Source organism: Fundulus heteroclitus, chromosome 20 (assembly GCF_011125445.2).
Source record: "Fundulus heteroclitus isolate FHET01 chromosome 20, MU-UCD_Fhet_4.1, whole genome shotgun sequence".
NCBI lineage: Eukaryota > Metazoa > Chordata > Actinopteri > Cyprinodontiformes > Fundulidae > Fundulus > Fundulus heteroclitus.
In genome coordinates, this window is record NC_046380.1 from 790,714 (window position 1) to 809,230 (window position 18,517).

General features: G+C 49.9%; 1 protein-coding gene across 1 annotated transcript; it reads right to left on the reverse strand.

Moving 5' to 3' along the window:
- Positions 1-8,517: 8,517 nt before the first annotated feature.
- LOC105917798 (MKRN2 opposite strand protein) lies at positions 8,518-13,110 on the reverse strand. The gene is made up of 4 exons (XM_012852701.3): positions 12,872-13,110; positions 12,529-12,578; positions 12,302-12,470; positions 8,518-9,022 (listed from the first exon to the last, which is right to left on the reverse strand). The coding sequence occupies exons 1-4, from the start codon at positions 13,072-13,074 to the stop codon at positions 8,800-8,802; spliced, it is 645 nt and encodes a 214-aa protein (XP_012708155.2). The 5' UTR covers positions 13,075-13,110; the 3' UTR covers positions 8,518-8,799.
- Between the last annotated feature and the right edge of the window lie 5,407 nt (positions 13,111-18,517).

Genomic DNA, 18,517 nt, shown 5'->3' on the forward strand with positions numbered 1-18,517 from the left:
TTCTTGGTCACCCACCAGGATGTTCCACAGGTTCTCCAGTTCTTGGTCACCCACCAGGATGTTCCACAGGTTCTCCAGTTCTTGGTCACCCACCAGGATGTTCCACAGGTTCTCCAGTTCTTGGTCACCCACCAGGATGTTCCACAGGTTCTCCAGTTCTTGGTCACCCACCAGGATGTTCCACAGGTCTCCAGTTCTTGGTCACCCACCAGGATGTTCCACAGGTTCTCCAGTTCTTGGTCACCCACCAGGACGTTCCACAGGTTCTCCAGTTCTTGGTCACCCACCAGGACGTTCCACAGGTTCTCCAGTTCTTGGTCACCCACCAGGACGTTCCACAGGTTCTCCAGTTCTTGGTCACCCTCCATGACGTTCTACAGGTTCTCCAGTTCTTGGTCACCCACCAGGACGTTCCACAGGTTCTCCAGTTCTTGGTCACCCACCAGGATGTTCCACAGGTTCTCCAGTTCTTGGTCACCCACCAGGATGTTCCACAGGTTCTCCAGTTCTTGGTCACCCACCAGGACGTTCCACAGGTTCTCCAGTTCTTGGTCACCCACCAGGACGTTCCACAGGTTCTCCAGTTCTTGGTCACCCACCAGGACGTTCTACAGGTTCTCCAGTTCTTGGTCACCCTCCATGACGTTCTACAGGTTCTCCAGTTCTTGGTCACCCACCAGGACGTTCCACAGGTTCTCCAGTTCTTGGTCACCCACCAGGATGTTCCACAGGTTCTCCAGTTCTTGGTCACCCTCCATGACGTTCTACAGGTTCTCCAGTTCTTGGTCACCCACCAGGACGTTCCACAGGTTCTCCAGTTCTTGGTCACCCACCAGGACGTTCCACAGGTTCTCCAGTTCTTGGTCACCCACCAGGACGTTCCACAGGTTCTCCAGTTCTTGGTCACCCACCAGGACGTTCCACAGGTTCTCCAGTTCTTGGTCACCCACCAGGATGTTCCACAGGTTCTCCAGTTCTTGGTCACCCTCCATGACGTTCTACAGGTTCTCCAGTTCTTGGTCACCCACCAGGACGTTCCACAGGTTCTCCAGTTCTTGGTCACCCACCAGGACGTTCTACAGGTTCTCCAGTTCTTGGTCACCCACTATGACGTTCTACAGGTTCTCCAGTTCTTGGTCACCCACCAGGACGTTCCACAGGTTCTCCAGTTCTTGGTCACCCACCAGGACGTTCCACAGGTTCTCCAGTTCTTGGTCACCCTCCATGACGTTCTACAGGTTCTCCAGTTCTTGGTCACCCTCCATGACGTTCTACAGGTTCTCCAGTTCTTGGTCACCCACCAGGATGTTCCACAGGTTCTCCAGTTCTTGGTCACCCACCAGGATGTTCCACAGGTTCTCCAGTTCTTGGTCACCCTCCATGACGTTCTACAGGTTCTCCAGTTCTTGGTCACCCACCAGGACGTTCCACAGGTTCTCCAGTTCTTCGTCACCCACCAGGACGTTCCACAGGTTCTCCAGTTCTTGGTCACCCACCAGGACGTTCCACAGGTTCTCCAGTTCTTGGTCACCCACCAGGACGTTCCACAGGTTCTCCAGTTCTTCGTCACCCACCAGGACGTTCCACAGGTTCTCCAGTTCTTGGTCACCCTCCATGACGTTCTACAGGTTCTCCAGTTCTTGGTCACCCACCAGGACGTTCCACAGGTTCTCCAGTTCTTGGTCACCCACCAGGATGTTCCACAGGTTCTCCAGTTCTTGGTCACCCTCCATGACGTTCTACAGGTTCTCCAGTTCTTGGTCACCCACCAGGACGTTCCACAGGTTCTCCAGTTCTTGGTCACCCACCAGGACGTTCCACAGGTTCTCCAGTTCTTGGTCACCCACCAGGACGTTCCACAGGTTCTCCAGTTCTTGGTCACCCACCAGGACGTTCCACAGGTTCTCCAGTTCTTGGTCACCCACCAGGACGTTCCACAGGTTCTCCAGTTCTTGGTCACCCTCCATGACGTTCTACAGGTTCTCCAGTTCTTGGTCACCCACCAGGACGTTCCACAGGTTCTCCAGTTCTTGGTCACCCACCAGGATGTTCCACAGGTTCTCCAGTTCTTGGTCACCCTCCATGACGTTCTACAGGTTCTCCAGTTCTTGGTCACCCACCAGGATGTTCCACAGGTTCTCCAGTTCTTGGTCACCCACCAGGATGTTCCACAGGTTCTCCAGTTCTTGGTCACCCACCAGGATGTTCCACAGGTTCTCCAGTTCTTCGTCACCCACCAGGACGTTCCACAGGTTCTCCAGTTCTTGGTCACCCTCCATGACGTTCTACAGGTTCTCCAGTTCTTGGTCACCCACCAGGACGTTCCACAGGTTCTCCAGTTCTTGGTCACCCACCAGGATGTTCCACAGGTTCTCCAGTTCTTGGTCACCCTCCATGACGTTCTACAGGTTCTCCAGTTCTTGGTCACCCACCAGGACGTTCCACAGGTTCTCCAGTTCTTGGTCACCCACCAGGACGTTCCACAGGTTCTCCAGTTCTTGGTCACCCACCAGGACGTTCCACAGGTTCTCCAGTTCTTGGTCACCCACCAGGACGTTCCACAGGTTCTCCAGTTCTTGGTCACCCACCAGGACGTTCCACAGGTTCTCCAGTTCTTGGTCACCCTCCATGACGTTCTACAGGTTCTCCAGTTCTTGGTCACCCACCAGGACGTTCCACAGGTTCTCCAGTTCTTGGTCACCCACCAGGATGTTCCACAGGTTCTCCAGTTCTTGGTCACCCTCCATGACGTTCTACAGGTTCTCCAGTTCTTGGTCACCCACCAGGATGTTCCACAGGTTCTCCAGTTCTTGGTCACCCACCAGGATGTTCCACAGGTTCTCCAGTTCTTGGTCACCCACCAGGATGTTCCACAGGTTCTCCAGTTCTTGGTCACCCTCCATGACGTTCTACAGGTTCTCCAGTTCTTGGTCACCCACCAGGACGTTCCACAGGTTCTCCAGTTCTTCGTCACCCACCAGGACGTTCCACAGGTTCTCCAGTTCTTGGTCACCCACCAGGACGTTCCACAGGTTCTCCAGTTCTTGGTCACCCACCAGGACGTTCCACAGGTTCTCCAGTTCTTCGTCACCCACCAGGACGTTCCACAGGTTCTCCAGTTCTTGGTCACCCTCCATGACGTTCTACAGGTTCTCCAGTTCTTGGTCACCCACCAGGACGTTCCACAGGTTCTCCAGTTCTTGGTCACCCACCAGGATGTTCCACAGGTTCTCCAGTTCTTGGTCACCCTCCATGACGTTCTACAGGTTCTCCAGTTCTTGGTCACCCACCAGGACGTTCCACAGGTTCTCCAGTTCTTGGTCACCCACCAGGACGTTCCACAGGTTCTCCAGTTCTTGGTCACCCACCAGGACGTTCCACAGGTTCTCCAGTTCTTGGTCACCCACCAGGACGTTCCACAGGTTCTCCAGTTCTTGGTCACCCACCAGGACGTTCCACAGGTTCTCCAGTTCTTGGTCACCCTCCATGACGTTCTACAGGTTCTCCAGTTCTTGGTCACCCACCAGGACGTTCCACAGGTTCTCCAGTTCTTGGTCACCCACCAGGATGTTCCACAGGTTCTCCAGTTCTTGGTCACCCTCCATGACGTTCTACAGGTTCTCCAGTTCTTGGTCACCCACCAGGATGTTCCACAGGTTCTCCAGTTCTTGGTCACCCACCAGGATGTTCCACAGGTTCTCCAGTTCTTGGTCACCCACCAGGATGTTCCACAGGTTCTCCAGTTCTTCGTCACCCACCAGGACGTTCCACAGGTTCTCCAGTTCTTGGTCACCCTCCATGACGTTCTACAGGTTCTCCAGTTCTTGGTCACCCACCAGGACGTTCCACAGGTTCTCCAGTTCTTGGTCACCCACCAGGATGTTCCACAGGTTCTCCAGTTCTTGGTCACCCTCCATGACGTTCTACAGGTTCTCCAGTTCTTGGTCACCCACCAGGACGTTCCACAGGTTCTCCAGTTCTTGGTCACCCACCAGGACGTTCCACAGGTTCTCCAGTTCTTGGTCACCCACCAGGACGTTCCACAGGTTCTCCAGTTCTTGGTCACCCACCAGGACGTTCCACAGGTTCTCCAGTTCTTGGTCACCCACCAGGACGTTCCACAGGTTCTCCAGTTCTTGGTCACCCTCCATGACGTTCTACAGGTTCTCCAGTTCTTGGTCACCCACCAGGACGTTCCACAGGTTCTCCAGTTCTTGGTCACCCACCAGGATGTTCCACAGGTTCTCCAGTTCTTGGTCACCCTCCATGACGTTCTACAGGTTCTCCAGTTCTTGGTCACCCACCAGGATGTTCCACAGGTTCTCCAGTTCTTGGTCACCCACCAGGATGTTCCACAGGTTCTCCAGTTCTTGGTCACCCACCAGGATGTTCCACAGGTTCTCCAGTTCTTGGTCACCCACCAGGATGTTCCACAGGTTCTCCAGTTCTTCGTCACCCACCAGGACGTTCCACAGGTTCTCCAGCGCTGCACCGATAATAAAGATGGAACTTCCAGGGTGCGGTGGGTGAATGATGCTGATGGAGCTTCTGCTCCTTCCAACACCAGCTGGGTTCTGGTTCTGGTTCTGGTTCTGGTTCTGGTTCTGGTTCTGGAGGGTCCACCATCCCCTCCAAACTAGACTTTTACTCTCAGGTTGAGACAAAGCTGATTGATCTGTAAATGATCCTGGTCACCAGCATCAACATTTCTTCCTCTGCCTCTGATCTCCTCTTCTTCTCCGTGACGCTTCATTAACGGCAGCATCTTCTAACAGCTAACATGTTTTTTTATGTATTTATTTTGTCAGGTCTCACTTGAAAAATAAATTGTTAATGGTGATTTTCCTGGTTAAATAAAGGTTTAATAAATATATTAAATATAATAAAGATTTTATGTCCTGATTGTTTTTTAACATTACCTGTTTTAATTCTAAGTAATCATGAGAATTAACAAATACAGAAGATTTCCTTTGATGATTCTAATCCCAATAATCTTGCACACAGTTCTGATAAAAACTCACATAATTTGTTTTCTTTGCAAATTTAACATTGACTGCTGCAGTGCTGGCTTCTGTATCTGGATCTGTTGAACCATCCGGAAAGATCAGCAGATGATCATTGTATTTATTGTTGATATAATTATGAAACCCCTGCATGATAGCTGTTGTTTTGTCTCTTTTCTTAAAGACGTCTATATTCATGGACCCAACAATTCCTTCTAGGTCTTAAAGGCCAGTGGACTAAATCACTTCTCATGTACTTTTAAATCCCAGGCTGTTATCATCAATCTACCTTAAACTATTTCCTGATTCTCTGTATTGGCTGCATCTCATTATGCCCTAATAACATAATAATTGACCATTAACTCATTTCCTCGAATCCATGAACGCATTTCTCCTGACTCACCTCATAAAACACAGATTGGAGTCATTTTAACAAACCCTAAGCAAAATGTGAAAGACTGCTTAGATTACATCCTAACTAGAAGTTAGCAGATATGGATGATGGATGTCTAGCTGGGATGAAGTGGAACACAAACGTCTCTTCTCCTAAACATATATTTATGTATCTGATAAATCAAGATTAGACGGAGATCCAGGATTATGGGGTGGTGCTTATCTCCAGTGGGTGAGAGGCGGCGTCCATCCTGGACGGGTTTCCAGTCTGTTACGGGACAGAGACAGGACAGAGACACAGGACAGAGACACAGGACCGACCACATGCACAGTCACACCTGAGGCCAATCTAATCACCGGCATGTCTTCAGTGGGAAGAAGCTGGAGCACCTGGAGAGGAACCATGCATGCACAGGTAGAACATTTAAACCCAATAATTCCCCTATAATATTTCCTGGGTGAAGTTTCCAAAGTAACTTTTTTTATTCAAATATATCCTCCAAAATCTGAAAACCTTCAACCCTGTCAAAACGCACCCAGTCACCCCCCCCCCCCCCCCCCCCCCAACGTAAAAACCAGTTAAAATTACAGTGGAAATAATTGCGGCCCTTTTTAAACTTGAATGGCTACAGAAGACACGTCCAGGTGGGCCACACCCACCTGGACGTGTCTTCATCAGAACCAGCTTTAGAACTTAGAACCAGATCTTAGAAACAGATTTCCTCCCAGGTTTCCTCCCAGTAATTTAACAGCAACGATCCACCGTCCTGTACCATCAGCTTCATCCTGTAAACGTTTCAGTAACACCTAACATGGCTCGGTTTCAGGCTTCATCCCTTTCTGACTGTAAATGGATCATTCATCTCTTTCCCTTCAGAACTTCAATGTTTCTCTCTACCTTTGGCTTCATTTGGCAAATTATCTAAACTGTGTACCGCAACAAAAGCATTAAGCAGTAATTTGGCTTTTTTAATCACTGCAACGTGACTTTCTGCATCAACTACAGAGTAATGCCATCGACTGTGGGACAAATCCCTCCATCAGGCCTAATTGTTGGTCGCGCTATTTCTTTTTCGGCCTAATCAAGTCACCTTCTGTCCCATTTATGTCGTTCTTAACTGGTTTGCAGTGTTTGCTTTCTCTGATGTCCTGGAGTTCCTGCATGGACCTTTCAGCAGCCACCAACACGCATCTTTTCACTATCCGAGTCGTTTTGGGTCTCTGTCTTTCACATGTCAGAACATTTACCTCTGGTGGCTTTCCACAGACCCATGTTCTGCCTGTAAGTCCACCTGTGTGTTCTGTGCTGATCCAGATTTGATTAAGAACAATACAAGGATCGGTTCCAAAGGACTCAAATGGAGCAGAAGAGCTAGAAACAGATGTTAGATCTAAAACAAGTTCTTTATTCAGATTTCTTTGAATCCTTGTGAGAGACTGAGCCGGATCAGCATGAGGACACAGTGGTGATTTAAGAAAAATGGGTTTTATTTCCCCAAAGTAACAAAAGTCCAAACAATAATTACAGAGCCCTTAAAAGAAGTCAAATGAAGAAAATAACTGAAGGCAAAGAATATCAAAGTTAAACAAAACCTCAAACTAACTGTTCAAACAAACAAACTGACCTGACACACAAAGAGGGCTTAAATACCGTCTGATCAGACCAGACTGACACACAGAGGAAAAAATAACTAAACAGTTAGCCTAAGGATTAAACTTAAATGACTGATAACTAAACAAAATGAACAAGCAAGTCACAAAAGCAAAATAAAGTTTATGTAAAATAGTTGGAATGAGGACTCCATGGTGATCAAGATACTGCCCACAACAGCAGAGCAGGAAGCACAGAAAATATTAAGTAAATGACTAAATTAAATATACAAAAGTTAACCAAATGTGTGCGCTACAATTGGAACTAATGTCTTTCAATATTGTCACAATGAAAATAAATAAACCAATGTATTTATGCAGCAGTGTAAGTGAAAAAGTCTGTGGCATGACTGTCCTGTATCGTTCTGACTGGATCCAAAACTCCTTCTGCCCCTTGGCCTTAAATAAAGAATCATTATTTAATTTAACTTTTATTTCTACCCACTGAGATCCAAGATCTCATCTACGAGAGAGACCGGTTCAGGTAAAACAAAAACAAAAAACAGAAAAAGGTAAAAGGACAGCAACAATATAAATAATTCAAACACTGAACTCAGATTAAATAAGCTAATAAAACACAAACGAGAGCAAGAGGAGTCACCGTGGAAGAACTGTAGAACGGGTCAGAACGGGTCAGAGGTTCTGATGGTACCAGGACAGGACAAAGAAATGGACCAGTCCAAGGCTAACAGGTGTTTTTAAACATTATTAGGATTCTGATGTCATTTATTCATCAAACTCACTTCTTGCTCCTGGTTTTATCAGTAGTGCAACCCGTCAGCTCCGTCCTTTTCCTGCTGCCGTCTGTAGCTAAGGGACGTGTTAGCATCAGCACCAGCGCCACATTTTAACACCAGTGGGTGGAGGAAGATGTTCACACTGAGCCTGGTTCTGGTTCTGCTGGAGGTTCTCCTCCCTGTTAAAGGGGAGTTTTCCTCTCCACTGTCGCTTCATGCATGCTCAGTATGAGGGATTGCTGCAAAGCCATCAACAATGCAGACGACTGTCCACTGTGGCTCTACGCTCTTTCAGGAGGAGTGAATGCTGCTTGGAGAGACTTGATGCAACCTGCTGGGTTTCCTTAGAGAGGAAACTTTCTCACCAACCTGGAGGATCTGATGGAGGCTGACTTTGGAAAGAGCCTTGATGATGATGGGATGTGGATTGGTGCTATATAAACTGAATTGAATTTAGACAAATCAAATATGGAGGGTTTCATGTTTGTGTGCATCATTAATAATACTGCGTTTACCGTTTTAGCTGCTAACTGTTCATTTAGAATCATTCCGCTGTAGCTCATCTCTGCATAGTCATCATATTTATGTATAGATCGTTAAGCACTGACATCGTTAACGCTTTGCTGAGAGCCTGAGTTCCTGTAAAGTTCAATCCACGGGACCCGAGGTGAACAGAGCGAGGTTACAGGAGGTAACCCTGTGACCCCCCCCCCCCCCCCCCCCCCCCACGCCGGGTCACACGGCGGCGTTGAACCAGTCACAGCAGCTGTAAACTGGCTTTACTGGTAGAAATGTGGAACTAAATGTTCATGCTGCACCTCCACAGCCTCCTTCCTCTACATTAAACCTTCTGCTGATATTTTAGTGCCAGATGTCTGGAGGCTGAGAGCGCTGCGGCCGAATGGTTCTGATTCTGGAATGTTTGAACTGGACCAGCCGTCCTGTTTGTCTCGCTGGTTACCGGGAATCTGCTTGTTTCAGGCCGGCAGGAAGGTTAACGTCCAGGTGAGACCGGTTTAACTGGAGGGCACGGACTCTTCCTGTCTGTCCACCAGGTAGAACTGGTGCTTCTGGAGGTGCTGGATCACCGTGCTGTACTTGGACACCCTCCTCATCCTCGGCAGGATGAAGCTGCGGATGAAGTCTTCTCGGCTCAGAGCGCTCCGACCCTCCACCGCCAGGACGCTGTTCAGGAACTGGAGACAGAAGCTGAAGCAGTTGTGCTCATCTTCATGGAACCTGGTGCAGACAGACGGGTGGGTCAGAGAGGGCGACGGGTGGGTCAGAGAGGGCGACGGGTGGGTCAGAGAGGGCGACGGGTGGGTCAGAGAGGGCGACAGGTGAGTCAGAGAGGTCGACAGGTGAGTCAGAGAGGGCTCAGAGGGCGACAGGTGAGTCAGAGAGGGCGACGGGTGGGTCAGAGAGGGCGACGGGTGAGTCAGAGAGGGGGACAGGTGAGTCAGAGAGGGCGACGGGTGAGTCAGAGGGTGACAGGTGAGTAAGAGAGGGCTCAGAAGGCGACAGGTGAGTCAGAGGGCGACGGGTGAGTCAGAGAGGGCGACAGGTGAGTCAGAGGGCGACGGGTGAGTCAGAGAGGGCGACAGGTGAGTCAGAGGGTGACAGGTGAGTAAGAGAGGGCTCAGAGGGCGACAGGTGAGTCAGAGAGGGCGACGGGTGGGTCAGAGAGGGCGACGGGTGAGTCAGAGAGGGTGACAGGTGAGTCAGAGAGGGCGACAGGTGAGTCAGAGAGGTCGACAGGTGAGTCAGAGAGGTCTCAGAGGGCGACAGGTGAGTCAGAGAGGGCGACGGGTGGGTCAGAGAGGGCGACGGGTGAGTCAGAGAGGGGGACAGGTGAGTCAGAGAGGGCGACGGGTGAGTCAGAGGGTGACAGGTGAGTAAGAGAGGGCTCAGAAGGCGACAGGTGAGTCAGAGGGCGACGGGTGAGTCAGAGAGGGCGACAGGTGAGTCAGAGGGCGACGGGTGAGTCAGAGAGGGCGACAGGTGAGTCAGAGGGTGACAGGTGAGTAAGAGAGGGCTCAGAGGGCGACAGGTGAGTCAGAGAGGGCGACGGGTGGGTCAGAGAGGGCGACGGGTGAGTCAGAGAGGGCGACAGGTGAGTCAGAGAGGGCGACGGGTGAGTCAGAGGGTGACAGGTGAGTAAGAGAGGGCGACGGGTGAGTCAGAGAGGGCGACGGGTGGGTCAGAGAGGGCGACGGGTGGGTCAGAGAGGGGGACGGGTGAGTCAGAGAGGGTGACAGGTGAGTCAGAGAGGGCGACGGGTGAGTCAGAGAGGGCGACGGGTGGGTCAGAGAGGGCGACGGGTGAGTCAGAGAGGGCGACGGGTGAGTCAGAGAGGGCGACGGGTGAGTCAGAGAGGGCGACGGGTGAGTCAGAGAGGGCGACGGGTGAGTCAGAGGGTGACAGGTGAGTAAGAGAGGGCTCAGAAGGCGACAGGTGAGTCAGAGGGCGACGGGTGAGTCAGAGAGGGCGACAGGTGAGTCAGAGGGCGACAGGTGAGTCAGAGAGGGCGACAGGTGAGTCAGAGAGGGCGACAGGTGAGTCAGAGGGTGACAGGTGAGTAAGAGAGGGCTCAGAAGGCGACAGGTGAGTCAGAGGGCGACGGGTGAGTCAGAGAGGGCGACAGGTGAGTCAGAGGGCGACGGGTGAGTCAGAGAGGGCGACAGGTGAGTCAGAGGGCGACGGGTGAGTCAGAGAGGGCGACAGGTGAGTCAGAGAGGGCGACGGGTGAGTCAGAGAGGGCGACAGGTGAGTCAGAGAGGGCGACAGGTGAGTCAGAGGGTGACAGGTGAGTAAGAGAGGGCTCAGAAGGCGACAGGTGAGTCAGAGAGGGCGACAGGTGAGTCAGAGAGGGCGACAGGTGGGTCAGAGAGGGCGACGGGAAGTCAGAGAGGGCGACAGGTGAGTCAGAGAGGGCGACAGGTGAGTCAGAGAGGGCGACGGGTGAGTCAGAGAGGGAGACGGGTGAGTCAGAGAGGGCGACGGGTGAGTCAGAGAGGGCGACGGGTGGGTCAGAGAGGGCGATAGGTGAGTCATAGGGTGACAGGTAAGTCAGAGAGGGCGACAGGTGAGTCAGAGAGGGCGACAGCTGGGTCAGAAAGGGCGACAGGTGAGTCAGAGGGTGACAGGTAAGTCAGAGAGGGCGACAGGTGAGTCAGAGAGGGCGACAGGTGAGTCAGAGAGGGCGACAGGTGAGTAAGAGAGGGCGACAGGTGAGTAAGAGAGGGCGACGGGTGAGTAAGAGAGGGCGACAGGTGAGTCAGAGGGTGACAGGTGAGTAAGAGAGGGCTCAGAGGGCGACAGGTGAGTCAGAGAGGGCTCAGAGGGCGACAGGTGAGTCAGAGAGGGTGACAGGTGAGTAAGAGAGGGCTCAGAGGGCGACAGGTGAGTCAGAGAGGGCGACAGGTGAGTCAGAGAGGGCGACAGGTGAGTCAGAGAGGGCGACAGGTGAGTCAGAGAGGGCGACGGGTGAGTCAGAGAGGGCGACGGGTGAGTCAGAGAGGGCGACGGGTGGCTCAGAGAGGGCGACGGGTGGCTCAGAGAGGGCGACAGGGGGCTCAGAGAGGGCTCAGAGGGCGACGGGTGGCTCAGAGAGGGCGACGGGTGGCTCAGAGAGGGCGACAGGTGAGTCAGAGAGGGCTCAGAGGGCGACAGGTGGGTCAGAGAGGGCGACAGGTGAGTCAGAGGGCGACGGGTGAGTCAGAGAGAAGGACGGTTATTGCAGGTGTGTCAGGAGGGTCAGAGAGGGCGACAGGTGAGTCAGAGAGGGCGACAGGTGAGTCAGAGAGGGCAACAGGTGAGTCAGAGAGGGCGACAGGTGAGTCAGAGAGGGCAACAGGTGGGTCAGAGAGGGCGACAGGAGAGTCAGAGAGGGCGACAGAGGGCGACAGGTGAGTCAGAGAGGGCAACAGGTGAGTCAGAGAGGGCGACAGAGGGCGACAGGAGTGTCAGAGAGGGCAACAGGAGGGTCAGAGAGGGCGACAGGTGGCTCAGAGAGGGCGACAGGTGAGTCAGAGAGGGCGACAGAGGGCTCAGAGGGCGACAGGTGAGTCAGAGAGGGCGACAGGTGAGTCAGAGAGGGCGACAGGTGGGTCAGAGAGGGCGACAGGTGAGTCAGAGAGGGCGACGGGTGGGTCAGAGAGGGCGATAGGTGAGTCAGAGAGGGCGACGGGTGAGTCAGAGAGGGCGACAGAGGGCTCAGAGGGCGACAGGTGAGTCAGAGAGGGCGACAGGTGAGTCAGAGAGGGCGACAGGTGAGTCAGAGAGGGCGACAGGTGAGTCAGAGAGGGCGACAGGTGGGTCAGAGAGGGCGACAGGTGAGTCAGAGAGGGCGACGGGTGGGTCAGAGAGGGCGATAGGTGAGTCAGAGAGGGCGACGGGTGAGTCAGAGAGGGCGACGGGTGGGTCAGAGAGGGCGACAGGAGGGTCAGAGAGGGCAACAGGTGAGTCAGAGAGAAGGACGTTATTGCAGGTGTGTCAGGAGGGTCAGGTGTGACGTACTTTTGCCACACAGGGTCCCACGTGGGTCCCACAGAGAAGCCCTCCAGGTAAACGTCCCACTGAGCCAGCAGGTGGAACATGTCGGGTCGGACCAGCGGGATACACACACAGTGACTCCAGCCGCTCTGATCTCGCCGCACGCCATCTTGAGTGTAGTTATAAACAACACCTGCACAGACACACAGGTGAGACACAGAACGGTGACCTGGATATATCTCAGGTAATACCTTTAGTGTTGGAGATGCCGGTGTGCAGATCTGACGTCCCGCTGAAGTCGCTGGGGGCAGAAGACGACACACAGGTGAGACATACTGGACCAGACAGGTGACCCGTGGCCACAGGTGGAGGTGCGGTGTTCAGGTAAGCAGCTCAGGTGTCTGCAGTCATGCTGCAGTGAGCAGGTAACCAGCTCCTCCCCAAACACACAGACAGGTTCTGCTGGGACTCAGGAAAACTGGGTTCTAGCAGATGTTCTAGCAGATGTTGAGCAGATGTTGAGCAGAGCGCAGGCACCACCCTGTGACTGCAGGCTGACCTGAGCGTACCTGTGCAGGTATGCTCTGCTGTTACCTGTCCGGGTTGTTGTGTGCAGGAGCGACCAGCAGGCAGCAGGAGGTCTTGTGTCCGTCTGTGAAGGGGGAGGGGATGCTCACCGGCGCCTCCTGCAGCCTGCGGCCCTGCAGCTCCTCCCCACAGCTCGGACACACCTCAGGTACGGAGAAGCAGAAGATCTCCTTCTGACAGTGGGTCAGGTAGATGACGCTCTGCTCCATGTCCTCCTCCTCTGCTCCTCCTCTGCTCCTCCTCTGCTCCTCCGTCAGTCTGCCAGCCCAGGTCCTCCTCCTCTCCTTAGTTCCTCCCTGCTCCTCCCCCCCGCCTGCTTCGGCCTATCAGAGGACAGAGGAGACCCGGCTCCAGCCTATCAGGTGTTCTGCTGTGACACAGGTGGTCATGTGACCCATTTCACCTGGAGCTGAGTCAGTCGGAGCAGGTGACCTCTGGACTCTGTTGTCGTGGAGACCAGGGGAGAACAGGAAGTGTTCAACAAAATAAAAGACAAAGCTGTTCTTTAGAAACACTCTGAGGTCTAAAGATCACTTTTCATGGTTCTGGTTCTGATCCGAACTGCTGGAAAAACTCTGACGTCAAACCGAGGGACTAATGAGCATCCAGGAGCCGCCTCCTGATTGGCTAACACAGAATGTTTTCCATCTCACCTGTCAGAAAGAGATCTGACCAGTGAGCTCAGGTGAGTCTGACAAGGAGACACCTGGAGTCACATGTCGCCGTGTTTCCGTCTCAATTTTTCATCATCTCAGATTTTACTGTCAGAGCAGCGGCTAAAACGATCCTCGCCGTCTGCAGGTGAGACACCTGACCAGCACACCTGTACAGGCTCCCAGGAAATACCCCGAGCCAGCAGGCAGACATCTGATGCAGAGGTGGTTCTGTGCAGATCTTCAGATCTTCACACGTTGGTGTTAAACCTCCTGCAGCTGTCAGGTGTTCCTCAGTGGTTCCTCAGGTGTTCCTGAGGTTCCGTCATCATTTCAACCGCAGGAAGTGGATTTAAAGGCTTCTGGGCACAATTCAATTCAATTCAATTCAATTTTATTTATATAGCGCCAATTCATGAAACATGTCATCTTAAGGCACTTTACAAAGTCAAATCAATCAGATTATACAGATTGGTCAAAAATTTCCTCTCTAAGGAAACCCAGCAGGTTGCATCAAGTCTCTCCAAGCAGCATTCACTCCTCCTGAAAGAGCGTAGAGCCACAGTGGACAGTCGTCTGCATTGTTGATGGCTTTGCAGCAATCCCTCATACTGAGCATGCATGAAGCGACAGTGGAGAGGAAAACTCCCCTTTAACAGGGAGGAGAACCTCCAGCAGGTTGCATCAAGTCTCTCCAAGCAGCATTCACTCCTCCTGAAAGAGCGTAGAGCCACAGTGGACAGTCGTCTGCATTGTTGATGGCTTTGCAGCAATCCCTCATACTGAGCATGCATGAAGCGACAGTGGAGAGGAAAACTCCCCTTTAACAGGGAGGAGAACCTCCAGCAGAACCAGAACCAGGCTCAGTGTGAACGCTCATCTGCCTCCACCCACTGGGGCTTAGAGAAGACAGAGCAGAGACACAGAAAGCTCAGAAGCTCACATTGACCCAGGAGTACTTTCTATGTTAGAGAAGACAGAGCAGAGACACAGAAAGCTCAGAAGCTCACATTGACCCAGGAGTACTTTCTATGTTAGAGAAGACAGAGCAGAGACACAGAAAGCTCAGAAGCTCACATTGACCCAGGAGTACTTTCTATGTTAGAGAAGACAGAGTAGAGACACAGAAAGCACAGAAGCTCACATTGACCCAGGAGTACTTTCTATGTTAGAGAAGACAGAGCAGAGACACAGAAAGCTCAGAAGCTCACATTGACCCAGGAGTACTTTCTATGTTAGAGAAGACAGAGTAGAGACACAGAAAGCACAGAAGCTCACATTGACCCAGGAGTACTTTCTATGTTAGAGAAGACAGAGTAGAGACACAGAAAGCACAGAAGCTCACATTGACCCAGGAGTACTTTCTATGTTAGAGAAGACAGAGCAGAGACACAGAAAGCACAGAAGCTCACATTGACCCAGGAGTACTTTCTATGTTAGAGAAGACAGAGTAGAGACACAGAAAGAACAGAAGCTCACATTGACCCAGGAGTACTTTCTATGGTAGATGGTAATAGTGGATGATCTGCCTCCCCTGATGATGTCACAGTTAACAGAACACCAGACCAGGTGTACCTTCTATGAAGATAAAAGATAGAGAACAGAAAGTTAAAGCAGAAATGACAACACATAATGCATAATTGAAGAACAGAACGTGTTCTGATGCTTCTTGTTCAAAGAGAATAAAGTTGGACCGATCTAGTGCAAATGTCAGCACAGCAAGAAGGTCCCGGGTTAAAATCCCGGTCTGCATGCCCCCCCCCCCCCCAGTCCAAAGCCATGACTGCTAGGTTAGCTGGTCCCCAGATGTCCCTTCAGTCTGCGTGGTCGTCTGTCCTGTGATGGACAGGTGAGCTGTCCAGGTGATCCTCCACCTGCTGCCCAATACTGGAGACGACCACCAGCCCCCCCGTGAGGAGAAGCAGGTAAACAACAGATTATAGAGTCCTTCTTTTTAAATTAGTTGGGTGTCCAAACTTTTCAGCTTTGTCAAGTCAAAAGCTCCTGATGGCTAAAAAAATAATAATAAAACAAATAACTTTTTAATTTCTTTAACCTGCTGTAAGAAAATATAATCCTTTTGAATAACCAAGTGTTTAGCCAATCAGATTTTAATGCACTGAGGTCTGCATTTTAGTAAATGTCGCTGGACAGATGTTTCCTATTTACTGTGAAATTAAAGCGAACCTGAAGCGTGTGCTTATTAAAAGACAAAAGTGTTCCTAACATTTAAGATTTTAACTTATCTGTAACAATTGGGCCCTAAATAAAAATAAAAAGGGACAAATCTTTTATGAAAGGCTGTGCGTGTAGCTGATTAATCTGTTGACTGCTTTTTTGATCAATAATCAGACAAAAAGGTGCTTAATAGATTTTTTACAGAAGAACCAGGTGAAGCTAAAACTGCCACTAGAGGAGTTGAGGAGAAGAAGTTTTTATTCTTAAATGCAAAGCGTGTGTTTTTTGTACAGTTCTGGCTTAATTGCAGCTCTAAGCTGTTCTTTTAGCAAATGGTATAAAAGAGTCTGTATACCCCAGTTAACTATTAAACGATTACTAAATGAGTTGATTATTACAATAATCAATTAATCAAGATTAATCCAATTGTTTCAGCCTTAAATTAATCCGTTAACTGTAGTAAATTTTATATAAACATAGGTTAGAAGGTAAAAACATGAATCAGAACCATTCGGTTGTTTTAGGCTCTGCTGTTCTGAAAAAAGCACAGAGGAGGCGTTTCAAACGAACCCGCAGCTCTAACAGAAACACCAGGAATACTAATCAGAAATCCAAAACCTGAACAGGTGAAAGTCAGCCAGGTGAGAGGGGGAGCAGCGTTTCTTTATTATTAATTAAACCTTGATTTCTCCAGGAAGATCACATGACTGAGACCGGGTCTAGGAGGACGGGCCTCCATGTCCAGAAACAGCAGCGCTACAGCTGCAGGTTGCTCAGAACCTCCAGAACTCCTGGACAGGTGAAACTTCTTCACGAAGAACTGAGAGAAAGTCCTGCTGCCTCTGATTTAAGCCTGTTTGGTGCTGCCATGAAGTTAAAAACTTATTTTTCATGTGAGTCAGGGTTGGAGTTAACACAATGACAGACACTGCCTTCACTTCCTGTCATTTTCAAGCCTTTCTCCGGCCTAAATCTAAATAGCCTAAACCTAATTCACACCTTGGTGCTAAATCAAACCCTCTAGCCCAGAATCAAAGAAGAAGATCCTTAGTTTACAAGTAAAATAAGTGAAAATGTTCTCACTAAGCTACAACAACATGAAATACATTTAAAACACAAAAGAAAACCATGAACATATAAAGTAATTTAGCTCAAATATCCTCAGTGTGAAGTTAAAAGTGCTCAAAGATATCAAGTCTTTTAATTTCCAGGCATTCTGCAACATATTTCATGCAAAAGGTCCAGAATAAACATAAATCTCGTTATTTAAGCCAGAACAGGCAGATGGGGCTGAAAGTGACAGGACGGCCCATGAACAGAGGGAGGAGGGAGAACTTTTAGGCTACCTGTAGAAAGGTAGCCTAAGGTGGTCTTTCTCACCTGTAGGAAGACCAAAAACAAGGCTTCCTTCCAGCAGCCAGAGCCGGCCGTCCCACAGAGAAACAAACTCCCAGAGATGTCGGGCTTTATGGGGCTTTATGGTCAGTGATGAACCGGCAGCTGCAGGAGAAACACCATCAACCAACCACAGCCAGCAGAATTGTTCATGTAGAAGATCTCTGTAATCCACTACAGTTACAATGACTGCAGCAGCTGCTATTTTCCTGCTAAAAACTAAAACTTCTACTTTAATAATAAATGATGGATGGCTTTAAAGGCTTTCTGCAGTGAATGAGCCGCCTGAACAACAGTTGATGCACAGCAGTAAATAACGCTGTCATCAGCATAAAGATGCAAATCCTTCATCTGAATCCTTCAGCTCGTTTATATGGATGATGAAGAGGAATGGCCAGAACCAGGTTTCCTGTGATCTGGACCTTTAGCTTCAGAACTTTGTGATGGAGAAGGGCACAGAATTAAAAGGCCGGCCTGTAAAGGTCGATCAATTTTACAGAAACAACCTAAAGCGTTAAAGCTGAAGATGTATGCTAATTAAAACCATTTAATACCTCCAATCTGTCAGAAACAGGAATCTTTTAAAGAATGGGAGAGCAGAACCTGAGAGCTTTGATGGGTAGACATTGGAGAACTTCCCAGAACTTGTTGTTAGAAACAGATGAATAATGATCCGATCTGGCTTTCTCAATAAGAGAAAACAACCAGCCAGTCAGAGGCGTGGTGACAGGAGCACAAACCCACAGAGGTTAACAGGGTTTGGGTCAGAACCAGAGCCAGACCGACTGCTGGCACGTCTGGAAAAAAAGCAAATAAGGAGCTGTTAGGATAATTTATCCTCTTTATACATCAACTACAGGCCCATATATACATACATAGTCATCTATCTATCTATCTATCTATCTATCTATCTATCTATCTATCTATCTATCTATCTATCTATCTATCTATCTATCTATCTATCTATCTATCTATCTATCTATCTATCTATCTATCAATCAATCAATCTATCTATCTATCTATATCTACATCTATATATAGATATATATATATATATAGATATATATAGATATACACATACCAGAGTTTTAAATCTACGTTTCTGAACGGCTTTCAGATAATTTATCGGCTTTCACGGCGGAGATGGTTGCAGTCACTTTGAGTTTGCAGTGGGTGGAGGAGGTCAGACCAGATGAGGTGGTGGTGTGCACAGATTCAAAGACGGTAACAGAAATTATTCAGTCTAAAGGAAACAGGAAGTCTGTTTAGGAGGCACAGGGTGGAATGGATATACAGTTCTGTTGGTTGCCAGCACATGAAGGGTAAAGGGAAACCAAACGGCAGATAAAGTGGCTAAAAGGCGTTGGGGAAGGAAATAACATTACATATTCCGTTTGGGAAAGATGAGGGTAACGCAATAATAAAA

What these genes read in the sequence shown, in the direction of transcription:
- LOC105917798 (XM_012852701.3), bottom strand. Translation starts at nt 13,074, where the DNA reads ATGGAGCAGAGCGTCATCTACCTGACCCACTGTCAGAAGGAGATCTTC. An exon ending in GCACACAACAACCCGGACAG is followed by an intron (nt 12,579 to 12,871) that starts GTAACAGCAGAG and finishes TTCTGCCCCCAG; the next exon opens with CGACTTCAGCGGGACGTCAG. An exon ending in CGGCATCTCCAACACTAAAG is followed by an intron (nt 12,471 to 12,528) that starts GTATTACCTGAG and finishes GTGTCTGTGCAG; the next exon opens with GTGTTGTTTATAACTACACT.